Genomic DNA, 13,642 nt, shown 5'->3' on the forward strand with positions numbered 1-13,642 from the left:
AATGAAAAGAGGACCAGCTCTGGTGTCGGTGATCTGTGCTCAAGTCCCAGGCCTACCCTCCACCCACCGTGTGGCCTCAGGTTTGTTGTGAGGATTAAATCATATGATTCATGTCCCATATCAGGTGCTTAGTAAAAGCTGGTTCCTGACTCTTCTTCCCCTTGACTGATAATGGAAGACAGTCGTGGGTTGAACACTGATGTTGGGAGACTACATCCTGGTACTTTTGTCCACCGACAACTGGAATGTCAGGTAGGGGGCACTGCAAATGGCTGGCCACAGTTCTGGGGGAAGAAAATTGGCAGAAATGGTGGCAGAGCAAGAAGAGGTGTTGGTGATGTTGGTAAAGACAGGATAGGGTGGAACGTAGGTCCGGTGTGGAGGCTCTCGTTCTGTCAGGACCTTCAAGGGGGTGGCTTTCATAAAGGAAAGGGCAGGTTCTGAGACTTGCCCCCAACACATGGTACTGGGTGCTGATCTGGGGTCTGGAACTGCCTCCTAAAATCTCTGGTCCTCATTCTTGTGGCAGTGCATCCTGTCCACTGCCCCAGGGAGTGTGGCTTTTGTCTAAGCGGGTGGTTGCTTTACATTATGGGAGTTCCAGAGGGAGAAGCCCGAGTGTGGGGGGAAGGCAGGGAGGTGGAACTGGACCCCTGGACCTGGGGTGTGGCCTCTCGGAACCCACACACAAGGAGCTGAGCAGATCATTCACTTCCGGGGTACGCGGAAATCGGGTGGGTTTTTCCAGGAGTTCTGGTCAGGCCATGAGGAGAAGGGGCAGGAACGATCCTCAGAGGTGGGCCTGTGGGGAAGAGGCAGCAGGATAGCGCCACTGTCCAGGGCACAGTGGCCTCTTCTGGGGTTGGGAGGCATTTTCTGCCCCGGGTCAGACCTGTCATGGCTCCCCTTTCCGTCTCCACCATACTGGGCCTTGGAACCCCCTGCCTCTTCCTCCTGGTGTGTGGGGACTGTGCCGTGAGCCTGACCCGAACCAGGCGACTGTTCAGCCTTCCTGCAGGATTTTTGTGGAAAGGAGACAGGGTCGGGCCTCCATCCCCCAGGGAGCATATGTCCTAACAGAAACTAGATTGTTGGATTTTTTGATCACTGTCAAGAAAAGTTATAAATCAACAGAAGCAAACCTCAAAAAGCAGAATGGGCTCCACAGATAGCATGTTTACTCAGCTCGCTAGCTCGGCACAGTATTGCCAGACGAATTTTCGGGAAACCTCACTTTCATCAAACCTCCCTGGTCCAGAACCTACAACGGCTCTTTCTTGGCCTCTCATCAAAATTCTGCTGGTGCGGCTTTTCAGGGGTTTGGATAATGTGGCTTTGCCTCATCTTCATGATTTTATTCCCCCTGGTCAGGTAGAACCCTGCCGTGCCTTCTGGTCTTCCTGAGCAAGGGCATTCAAACAATTCCGTGAGCCGTAGCGAGACATGGTTACCCTCCCTGTGTGCGACGGACACCAGTGCATTTCTCTGCTCTTTCGTTCTTTTCTCTTTCATCTTAAAATGTGCAGGTTATGGGGCACCTGGGTAGCTCATTTGGTTAAGCCTCAGACTCTTGATTTTGGCTTGGATTGTGATCTCAGGGTTGTGAGATCGAGCCTTGGGTTGGGCTCCCCCCTTGGCAGGGAGTCTGCTTGAGATTCTCTCTCTCCCTCTGCTCCTCACTCCCCTAAAATAAATAAATAAATTGTTAAAAAAAAAAAAGTGCAGGTCATGACCCACAAAATTGATTCCATGACAGACTAAGGGGTCGTGACCCACAGTTTGAAAAGCGGAACTGATTTAGCACAATAGTAATCATGGACGCACAAGTGAACAGCAGGAAATAGCTGAGCTGCTCCCAGCTCTTCCGGACAAGCTCATCAACCATATCGTGAGATAAAAGTAGTGAGTCAAGTCTGACTAAGAAGTTGGTCAAAAAACATTCTAGGCTAGTGGGCTCCAAAAAGTTGTTTTCATTGCACCCTCCATCAGTAAAAAATGTTTACACGTATAAGTCCCGTGTACTGTTTGGTTATCCTTTTTTAACCAATGTGTGATGTGACTACATAAAACCTACACACCAAATACACATCTTCAAAGGATGAGATTGGGACGCCCGGGTGGCTCAGCCGGTTAAGTTTCTGACTCTCGATTTTGGCTCAGGTCGTGATCTCAGGATTGTGAGATGGGGCCCCACATTTGGCTTCATGCTGGGTGTGGAGTCTGCTTGGGATTCTCTCTCTCTCCCTCGCGCCCCCCCCCCCCCCGCTCACGCATGCTCTCTCTCAAAATAAAAGCATAAGATAAAGATGAAAGAAACGCTATTTTAAGATGACGCGCTAATCATGGTGGCTTCATTCTATTATCAGCAAATATCTGAAGGCAAAATGCACAGAGAGGATGGGGTCCATGGTTCTTAGCAGTGGCTATAAATCTTTCAAATTGTGTTGATAATGTAAGCTGTTTTTCTGGCTGACTTCTTGTCAGATTTGGAAACCATTGCTTTGCAGCACACCTCCTTTCTTCCACATTGCCCTTCCTTCCCTGACAGAGCCAGAAAACCTCAGGTGGTACCTTGTTTTGCTACTTCCACCCACCGGAAATCTGGGGGGAGCCGTCACTAGCACTTCTCTTTCCCTCATGCCCTCAGCCATTCATTTAGCCCATCCTGGGGATTTATAGCTCTCGATAGAGGGTCAGGTCCTCCCACATTCGCCTTCCATTGCCATGTTGTGCCACACTGCTTCCTTCTTCCTCCCAGTTCCTCCCACGCCTGCGCACCCGGGGCTCCCTCCTCCTGCGATGTCCCCCTCCGCACCTGACTGACACCTGCTTACCCATCAAACCCCAGGATAACGGTGACTTCCTCAGAGGGACCCTTCCCTGACCACTGCCCGGTATACTTTCTGAGGCACCTTAGACTTGCTTCCTGGTGCTTATCACAATTGTCATTTTACTTCTGTTTCAGTTTGTTTAAAGTGTATAGTCCTCCAGCATCTAGACTCAAAGTTCCCTGGGGACAGGGACCATGGCTGTGGGGCCGTGTGTGTGTCTAGCACCCAGTTCGTGCAATCTTAACAAATATTTAATACTCAGAACAACCCTGTGGGTAGCTCCAAACAGGATCCCCACTTCACAGATGAGGAAATTGAGAGACAAGAGTGGTAATGCCAAAGGTCAGCTGGTTCATGAATGAGCATGTTGGTCTCACACCTAGGTTGTGCGGGTTACAGTGTGTACACTTTTACCAGATGCTCGGGTTTGTTCCTTCATGACCTGCATGTACTAAAGGCTGATTTTACGTCCCATCTTCCTTGCTGTTGTCTGACCAGCCCTCTATCGTGATTCTTCTTTTGAACTAGCTTGATTTGTGCGTGGGGTCTCTGTATAACACTCTTTACCCTATGCCGTCCTAGATGACACTGTCCTTTTCTCAGACAATTCCATGTCCCTAAATCTTATCCACCAAAGCTAGATTATAAAGCCAGACCCAGCACTGACTTGTCCTTTCCTCGAATCTCATAATAAGTAAATAATTATTGATGAGTTGATTATTACTAAGGAGCTCGGCAAAGATTTTGCCCTCCTCCCGAGTCAGATCCTATCTTCGCATATACCCACTGCCCAGCCAAGAGCAAGACAATGCCTTGGATTCAGAGGAGTTATAACTGTTTCAATTTACACTTGTTGGCCTTCTTCCTGGTGGATCTCAGTGTAACTTCTGGCTGAGGCCCAAGACTTTGAGGGTCTTCAATGCCATGAGTAATTTCATGAGTTGCTGATGGCTAATTAGGGGTGATTACAGTTAAGAGGCTTTACTTTCTTAATAGCCCCCAGAAAGGGCTGGTGGTAACTTTTAAAATCTTGATTATTTTTTTCCTGGAAATGGAATGTTCTGATTCTCATTACTGTCTTTCCTTAAGTCCTTATAATTTATCTCCCCCTCCCCTCCACACCCTACTCCCTTTCTAGTAGGAAGGAAATTTGAAGTCCTGGGAAGAATGTGGAAACCAGTGATTTTGGAAAACTGGCTTTATTGGAGAGGACCCCGGGGCACGCCTTGAAACCTTGCTTCATTTAGATGCCTTTCCCTGAAAGGAGGTGCAGGAGGGGGGGAGGCTGGGCCATAGGTTTTCTGCCCGAGTTCTACTACATTCCAACCAAGCCTCTCCTCCCATCCCAGGCTTTCTGATGCTGTTTATAATTTACCTTTGAAACTGTTGGCTCATTTGACAGTGTTCAGGCATTCTGTCTAGTAAAGGCTTCTGAGTAAAGGGGTATTTGTCGGTGAGGGGTTCTGCTGTCCTGTTTTTACCGTGATCACACATTTGAAGTGTCGCTTGACCTCTTACATCGATATCAGCAGAGCGACTTGGGGACGGATGTCGCTCGGTGCCAGGCACTGGGCTGAGCACAGCACGGGCGTCTGCTCACCAATTCCCCACCACCTGTGGCAGTTCTTCAGGCCTCGTTTTTAAGCAGTGTCATTGAGATATAATTTACATAGCATACCCTTCACCGATTTAACATCTACGATTAAATGGTTGTTAATACATTCACAGGATTGTGTGGCCATCACAACAGTGTAATTGGAGAACATTTTTGTCACCCCAGGAGGAAACCTTATACCTCCCGTTAGCTCCTCCCCACCTTCCTGACCCTGGCAACCACTAATGTATTTTTTGTCTCTATAGATTTTCTTGTTCTGAACATTTCCTATAAATGGAATCCTGCAGTATGTAGCCTCTTGTGGCTGGCTTCTTTCACTTAGGGTAATGTCTTCAAGGTTTGTCACACTGTAGCATGTATCAGTCTGTTTCTTTTTATTGTTAGGCAGTATTTTTAGCTCTAGGGTACAGTTGGGGAAACCAAGACACACAGAGGTGAAATGACTTTCCTATGGTCGCGTGACCTTTAATAGAGGGAGCTAGATTTCCAACGCCATCTTTAGCCCCAATGCCAACTCTATTAGCCGGACTCTGAGATAATCGTACTAATAGTAATTTACTGAACATCTTTTATGGATCAATCCCTGTGATGAATGTCCCATAAATTTGTTACCTCATGTGCATACATAATCAGATTTCGATTGGGAAATCTTGTAACCACAACTGGGCAGTGGCATTTTTGTTTTAATGTCTTCCATTTGCTCGCTTCTGGTTTCATCGGCCCACTTAGGCTCTAGGATCTTCCTAAGCAAACGATGCTGAAAATAGTATTGTTGTTCCTTCTACAGGAGTTGGACACCACTCCCATCTGCGGAAAATTGGTAACATCTTAGAGGAGCCCTTGCCTCTTCCCGGACGCCCAGCATCATGTTTTCTCATTTCATGGGGTCTCTCAGGTAAGTGGAGAACCTTTTAAAAATGAAAACAGGAAAATAGGAAATTCGATATTTGCCTTTTACTGTATAGTCTTTATAGTAACTAGCCTCATGGGTCTGCATGTCAGTGATCTCTTTGATATACTCCGTACATATGTGTGGTGAGTTTGCTCTTCACGGGGACCGCTGAGGCCTAGGGAGCTGTGTGCTGCGGGAAGAGGGGCTCGGACTGAGGTCCAAGAGGCTTGGCTGCTACCCTGTGGTCTGCTATTTCCCAGGAGACCTCCAGGATTCAGATTTTTGTTTTTGAGTAAAGATGTTCCTGGATCTATGGATATTTATCCTGGCTGCACAGTAGAATTACCTGGAGAACTTCAGATAGTTTTTGTCCTCTGGCCGCATCAGTACCGATCTTGACTTAATTGACCTAGTGTGCTTAAAAAGTGACCTCTCTGGTTCCTTCTGCTCAGAACATCTTGACCTTCACCTGCATTTTTTTATTTGATCCTGATATCAACCAGGCGAGGTAAATAGAACAAGTAGCAGTATCTCTGTTTCGTGCATAAGAAGACCATGCAGCCAACTCCTGGATGCACATTGCTTGAGTGTGGGGTTGGGAAGAGACCTTAGTGCTCTGGAACTGTTGTCCGTGCCACCGAGGCTGTTTTCAAACTTTTTTTTTTTAATTTAAAAAAATTTTTTATTTTGTTAAATTTTATTTTATTTTTATTTATTTGAGAGAGTGTGCAAGAGAGCACGAGCTGGGGGAGAGGTAGAGGGAGAAGCAGACTCCCCACTGAGCAGGGAGCCTGATGTGGGACTCGATCCCAGGACCTCAGGATCATGACCTGAGCCGAAGGCAGGCACTTAACTGACTGAGCCACCCAGTTGCCCCCAAACTTTTCTCTGTGCTGATGGATCCTTTTAAAAATTCCAGTCCAAATGCTATGTAAAAACTCGATATACAAAATGGTCAATGGCAGTATTTTATCAAGATAAATTTATTTCCTAAGTTTGAATCTGTAACATTTACACATTATGAGCTCAATGGGTCTGTTTTGATAAACACCAACTTTTAAAATCAGGATTTATGGATGATAGCTCATATATCAGCCTCAGCATCTGGATTGTTCTGTGCTTGTCTTGGCTGCGTAGTATTAAAAGAATCTTGATCCCTACAGGTAAGCAATTGCGGTTCCTTGAGGAACTTCGTCTTGCTATCTCAAGAGACTCTCTAAATAGACTCAGAATCTAGAAAGCAGGGAAGGAAGAAGGTTTTGTTTAAAAGTTGAGTCACTAAGGATATCTTGTACTTTTTTTCTTATACTATACATTAGCCCTAAATGCTTAGAGCTTACAATAAAAAATAAAATGGTCTATAATATGTTATTATGGTGGTGCCACATATGATTGCCCAACTAGAGAGCTAGAGGATTTGCTGGGCAGATGCTCTTAGGCCAACGCCTGGCATTTAATTGAGTGTAGTGTGTGTGTTTGTGTGTGTGTGTGTGTGTGTGTGTGTGTGTGTGTGAGCTTTAGTCTGTAGTTGCTTGTATAATTTTACATGAACAGACATGTGCAGGCCTGAAATCCAAAGACCCGTGCAGAGCTACAACCTTCTTCATTAATGTCATTCACAAGTGTGTCACAAAGAGTCAAAGAAGTCAGGAAAAGCTCCATCCTGAAGCTTCTGCAAAATCCAGCCATTCACAGGGCAGCCCAGATCTGTTCAGAGTTAGAATTTGGTAACTAATCTAAATCAGTATGTTTGTATTCTTAAACCATAGTTTGAAAAGTAGTTTAAAAGGTATTTCAAGACACGAGCTATGTATCCTCTTTGTAGAAGCTCTGATATTCTTCTGTCTAACCACAGGGGAGTGAGTGATGCAGTTGGGTCACTGGGTCAGTTCAGAACATATTTGAGCACCAGGACCCAATGGGAGACAGAGAAGTGGTCACAGTCATATAATGAACTGGGTTGAAAAGAGCAGCGGGTGACCAAAGGTGGGTTCACCATGTGGAAAGCAAGTGAAAGTCTGGCCACCATCAGAAAGGCCCCTGCAAGGACTGAGGATCCTCAAAAATGTGGCAACCGAGGCTGCACAAGGAAGGCCATGACTGAGGAGAACTCCATTTTGCAGTTTTCTTCTTGATGGAATTTCAACTGATGCCCCTGCAAAAACAATGAACCTCTTGTAATGACCTGATTGGTGGTTGGAAGCCATCTTTCTTCGAGGCAGGCCTGGTGGGCTTCCCTCCAGGCTGTGCATTCTCTTTGGAGAAAGTGCCCACAGGTTAGAAATGAGCAGGGTAGGAGTAGTGGAAAGCTAGATGTGGTCTTGCTACCCTTGGGATGGAACTCTGGAAGTCTTGCCAGGCCTCCAGCATTTGGGTCCTTCCGAAGGGGTTGTTTGAACAGGGCCACTCAGCTGGACATTTCTTCAAGAGTTCTGCTCTAAGGAGAGAGCAAATGTGAGCTCTGAGGATGGGTAATTCTTTGCAAGGGCTCAGCTGGAGCTTTCCATGAGGTCTCCTTCTTCATAAGCCAGGTTCTCATAAACCATTTTGCATTCTGTTTCTAAGGCCTTGTAAATCTATTTTAATCTGAAAAAAAAAAAACCCAAAAAACAAAACTAGAGTGACTTTTGTATAAATGCTTTAGAAAATGTTCTTGGGGAAAGGGCTATGTTTAATTTAAGAGCAAGATGTCTTTGATAACATTGGTAGATGATACACAGATGCACACACACAAATATTAAGGGCTTGTTAATATTTTTCAAGGCAACCAAATGCATAAAGATCAGTTGGAAAAGCTGGAGGATTTCTCTACCTAAAGAGAAAACAGTCAAAATTAGAAGTTAGCTGCCAAGAAAATCCCCGAGAGGAAAAACCATTTAAGGGGATTCGCAATTCTGATAGGCAGAGATTTTGTTTTAAAAATCCCTCCCCGGTTTTTGCCAAGCCACAAAGAAACAGAAAGCCAGCTTCTCCCTCATTGAAAAAGACAGAGAAGCCCTGAGTAATAACATAGTAAGAATATCTCTGCCCTGCTCAGAGTCTGCAGTCATAAAAAGAATCACTGTTAAACCCAGGGGCAGGAAAAAAAAAAAAAAACAACACTAAAACTTTAACTCTTGATAGAGTTTGTTAGTGAGTTGTCATTGAACATGGGACAAGCCTGGATGCCGTGCCAAATTCAGGGCAAGGAAAATCCATTTGGGCCAAACGGTTGGTCAAGGCTACGTTAGGGAGTCTTTTTCACCTGTTATAGATTAATGAGGAAAAGATACTAAATGAAACAGAAGTACATACATTTCTTAAAGTCTTGCTCCAAATGGTGCACCTTAAAATATATATATATAGATACATATATTTATATAAATATATATATATATGCACAGTGACAACTTTATGTGTTTGTTTAGTGATTGAGTGGAAGCAAACACAATTTTCTGTAGAATCAGTACAGCAAGTGGTGAGGACCACCTACCATGATGGCCAGCCAACAAAAATCTCTCTCGAGCCGGTCTGCTTGGTCAGGGGCTCATTTTGTACCTTGCAGTATGCTTTAGTATAGTCGACAGCGCTGATATTTGAAATGAAAACACAGAGGAAAACAAAACGGTTGAAAATGCCAGACAAGTGGTTAAGTTGGCAGGAAACAACGTTGACTCGGTGAACCTTATTTTGAATGGTAGGTTTTGAAGGAATGCAGATGTAATTAGAGAGATTACAGAGGTAGATGGTGATTTTTATAGATCTTATGAAGTAGGGTTCTGGATTGTTTTAAGGGGTTTACAGGTTGATGGCCTTAGGTCAAGTGTCTGGTTTTAGTCTTCTGAAATGTAAAGCTTTTCTTTGCCATGATATACACTTCAGTAAAGTAATATTACTGTAATGCCTGTCAGCTACTTCACTTAGAAATACAACCAGAAGGAACTGGAAATGAGAAAGAGAAAGGTGGCCGTTTTGGGGGCAACTGAAAAAGATTCTGAATACAGAAAGGAAAAAAGAAGTGGGTTGAGAAGATGTGTTTGTATGAGAATGCCCAAAATAGTGATGTTTGAGGTATGATGGATCAGTGAAAATGGAGACTCCCCTCCGGGATCGAGAACTATGTGGGCATTGGGAAGGATTGTGGGCTCAATCCGTGTCCCTATGCCAGTGACCAAGAAATGGGGCAGGAGAGGGGAAAATAGGAGAAGGAAGAAGACAAGAAAGAGGAGGAAGAGGAGGAAGAAGTGGAAAGGAGAGGGAGGGGGGAAGAGGGAAAGGGGAGGGGAGAGGGGAGGGGGATCAGGGGAGAGGGTGTGGGAGGGGTGGAGGTGGGGGAGAGGAAGGTGGGAGGAGGGAGGGGGAGGAAAAAGAGAGGGGCCCAGCTTTGATTATTAGTATTGAACTGCACGGTGTTAATAAGGCTGCAGAGACTTTGGGTAGCCCTCATCTAAACCACTACCCAGTTGATGCTTAGGAAATATTTGTTGAATATTGAATGAATACATTAATAATTACCTTTTGTGTAAAAGAAAGTAGAGCATTTTTCTTTCCTGATGAGGATTGTTAATTACAAAAGCAGATTAAAGCAGAAAATCATACAAATGATACACACCTTTAACAGCTTATTTTTAACTTAAAGCACATGTACATTCACTCACTATTTTTTGATGTGGGGCCAAGGACTTTTCTTTGAGCATGAGCCCTTGATTGTCCTTGCACAGACCACACCCATAAGCATTATCTAAGGTTTCCATTTGGGTTTTCTTTAACGTGGAGTGAGAATTTAAAGACATTCACGAAGCAATCCGAGTTCAGATGATTCTCAATTTTTATTATTTTTGCCCCTAATCATTTACAGTTGTCTCCTCCACACCTAATTTGCCAGCAGTTTTTTTTTTTTTTTCTTGGCTACTTGCCTTATTGAGTCTTTCCAAAGCATTCAGCTTCATTTTTGTAGAAACAGCTAACAACTACTCGTTTCTTTTTGTGCTCTGTTTCGTGGGCTTGTGCACTATTTGAATATTTGTAGGTACTTACGAAGCCACCGGCATAAGCAAGTTTGGGAACATGGTTGACTCTGTAGGAGCACGACTCTTCTGGTGGCAGCAGGAAAGTATGAGGGTGCCAGGGAAGAACCGGGGAAGAATCTTTTATGGGAAGCTTGGTAGGAGAGCCATCTGAATGGTAGGCAGAGAAGAGAGGAAATAAAATTGTTTTTTGGAGGACTGCCCTGGCAAACCCCTACCTATAAAATGATGGCAGGCATTCAAACAGTATTGATTTTTCTTTCTGCCTGGCACAGCCCTGCACCTGGATCATGTCCTCATCACTCAGTACTTGACTGTGGGATTTGCTAGAACATTCTGTACCAAAAGGGGTTCAATGGAGTCAAGGTGTGATCACTGGGCTGCCAGCGACCCATTCCATATGGACCCAAGTGGGTTGTTAGGCCTCAGGGGCTAGATCCTGTGACTACCAACTTGTGGAAATCCTCATTTTCGGACTGTCTTCCTTTTGCCAGTTCTTCTATTTTCCCAACAGAGAATTCTGGGATGCACTTAGAAAACCCTTTCATTGTTGGAGTGTGGCTGACGACAGCACTTTGCCTCTCTTCTGAGACCGACAGTGCGTCCCTCCCTCTGGTTCTTCTTTCTCTCTCACTTCATTCCATCCTTCCATTCTTGCACCTACTGGCTATTTATTGGCCCTGAGGTGGGACAGAGCTGTGTCGACTGCCTGCTCGCTGCAAGGCTGTATCAGAAACCATCTCTTCAAGAAATCTACCATCGAGGAGGGGAATTTACCAAAGGGTGTTGTGTCTTAAAAAGTCGGGCCGTGACAGACACCTCCCTTTTCCAGAGGCCCTGGTCCAGAAAACTCAAGTGGCTGCAAGAGTTGAGAACCTGGAAATAAGCAATAAAAGCCAATATGCATAGAATAGGTGTCTGTAAATCCAGGCTCCAAATCAGAAACATTCACCCCACGAAAGCCAGGCGGGCCCTTTCCCCGAGTCTGCTGGTCTTGCTTTGGCTGCAGGTTGGTTCTGAGGCCAGGGCTGAGCTGAAGGGAGCCGAGTTAGGAGGACACAGGCTCATCCACAACGCAGTAAGCAGTGCCTGACGGCCGGGAGGAGACAGCAGAGGGCCCACCGGATTCAGAACACCCCAGGCGTCTGCGCCTCTCAACCTGCCCTGGTCCAGGGCTACCACCTTGTGTCCCACAAATGGTTTGATACTCAGGCTGTTCTGAGCCATCCAAAAGAGGTGACTTAAGCTCAGCATGCTCTGTAGAAGAAAGCAGGAAAATAAGTAGAATGCAGTTTTGTTTTTTTTTTTAAGTTTGGGATTGAAATGGTTAGCTTCAATTATTTTAAAATTTCGAAGGTTCTCTAGTGAGGCTGCATAAACTAGGTTTTATCACATGTACTTACTTTCTGATTATTTTTGCAAGCATGACAGAAAGTAAAACAAATGTGTGAAGCCACAGCCCCCTAAGACTGGGGAGGAAAATCGATGTGATGAAATGCAAATGCTTGGTTTAAAGGGGTGTTGTGTTAATGAGGCCCCAGAGCACAGTGGTTAAGAGGGTCCAGGCCAAGGGTCTGACTGCTGGCATCGAAATCAGCCTTTGCCACTTAGTAGGTGTGTGTGACCTTTGATAAATGACTAAGCCTCTCTGTGTCTCAAATTCCTCACCTGCAGAGTGGTATGTAATAAAAGTGTCTGGTGGGATGGTTGTGGAGATTCAATGAAATTATACCCGTAAGTGTTGAGATCCATGGTAAACGATCCAGTCTTCATTTCCAATGTCATTTGTAGCTCATCTCCCTCTCTTGTCTGCCTCTACTCTTAACTGCCGTCAGAGGAAGGCTGAACGTAGTGACAGGCATGCTGGGCAAAACTTTTTCATCTCCAGAGCATAGTAGGGGGAGATTTCACTTTAGTGCTAAGGTTTTGGCTCTCTTTTGCTAAGGTCAGTATAGTTTTATTAGTTTCCAGGTTGCTCCCCAAATATCTCTTGGGTTATACTAACTAAAGAAGTAAGATTTTTGGGTTTTGGTTGTTTTTTTGTTTTCTTTTTCTTTTGTGTTTTCCTTGTTTTGTTACTTGATAATGCTCAAGTGGTGTTGAGTTTATTGAGGTGATCCCAGGTACATGGTGGCTGTGATGTGATCCCCCCACACACCCAGAGCTGAGGATGGGTGGTGTGGGGGGTGGGGAGGGGTTGACCCAGGCCAATCCAGAAGCCCAGAGCGGAGCCCCAGTTTCATGCTGTAAATCTTTTATTTATTTATTTATTTGACAGGGAGAGAGACAGAGAGAGTACAAGCAGGGGGAGCAGCAGAGGGAGAAGGAGAAGCAGGCTCTCAGCTGAGCAGGGAGCCTGATGCGGGGCTCGATCCCAGAACCCTGGGATCAGGACCTGAGCCGAAGGCAGACGCTTAACGGACTGAGCCACCCAGGTGCCCCCCATGCTGTAAATCTTGTGCCAAATTTCAATGTGCGTTATTTTCTACCTGAGGAAATGAGACGGTGCAGTGTTTAAAATCTAGAACAATACTGGGGAGATGGCATTTTTTCCCCCTGTGTGTGAAATGTTGGGTCATTTCTACTGCAAGGTGAATCGGAAAGTCTTGGTAGGAATGTGGCCTCCCCCGCCGCTTGGAGGGGAGAGTGTGATTTGTTTGCCAAAGGCCCTGGTAGCCTTCAATCTGTCAAAACGTTGCAAGCTGGGAGCAGATTGCCAAAGCAAACTATCAAAGTGAAATAACACACGAGTTGCACACACAGAGACACACACATGCTCTCCCATTCCCCAAATATTAATTTTGAGTCGGGTCAGGAGGAGCAAGGATTTGGGCTAGATTGTTGGTGTTTTGAAGCGGTTGTGGGCACGGCTATGGACGACCAATTACATAGGTATGTGCGAGCAGGGTGGGGTGTCCTAAAACAGACTCTACTGAGCAGGGGTGGGAAACTTCCAGCCCTTGGCAGAGATTCCTCTGGCCCCTGGGGTTATATATTGCTCTGGCCTGCCATTATTGCAGCCCAAAGAATAATTTCCCCTCTGGGGGAATTTATTCTATTCCATTCAGAGCAGAGCCCATTTAATAACTAAGAGTTTATTCCAGAGTGAATTTTATTGGGTACCCCTTTGCATTTTAGTTCCACTAGAACCCAGCTCAGTGAAGAAAAGAAGCATCTGAACATCTAAATATAATTTGTGTTGCATTTTTGCAACAAGAGGCACCAACAAACTTTTTGTTTCCATACCTCGTGTCGATCCGATAAGAATAAATTTTGAGGGCATCACACAGAAATTGAA

General features: G+C 45.2%; 1 protein-coding gene across 1 annotated transcript in view; it reads left to right on the plus strand.

Annotated features, from left to right (window-relative positions):
- THSD4 (thrombospondin type 1 domain containing 4) overlaps positions 1-13,642 on the plus strand; it is a 580,073-nt gene that overhangs the window by 17,280 nt on the left and 549,151 nt on the right. The window contains exon 2 of the mRNA XM_088025131.1: positions 5,234-5,341. Within this exon, the coding sequence (XP_087881257.1) occupies positions 5,313-5,341 (29 nt within the window). The 5' untranslated portion in view covers positions 5,234-5,312. The remainder of the gene's footprint in view (positions 1-5,233; positions 5,342-13,642) is intronic.

Source organism: Eumetopias jubatus, unplaced genomic scaffold, assembly GCF_037043125.1.
Source record: "Eumetopias jubatus isolate StellerSeaLion01/CBP00866 unplaced genomic scaffold, mEumJub1_p1.0 scaffold_7, whole genome shotgun sequence".
NCBI lineage: Eukaryota > Metazoa > Chordata > Mammalia > Carnivora > Otariidae > Eumetopias > Eumetopias jubatus.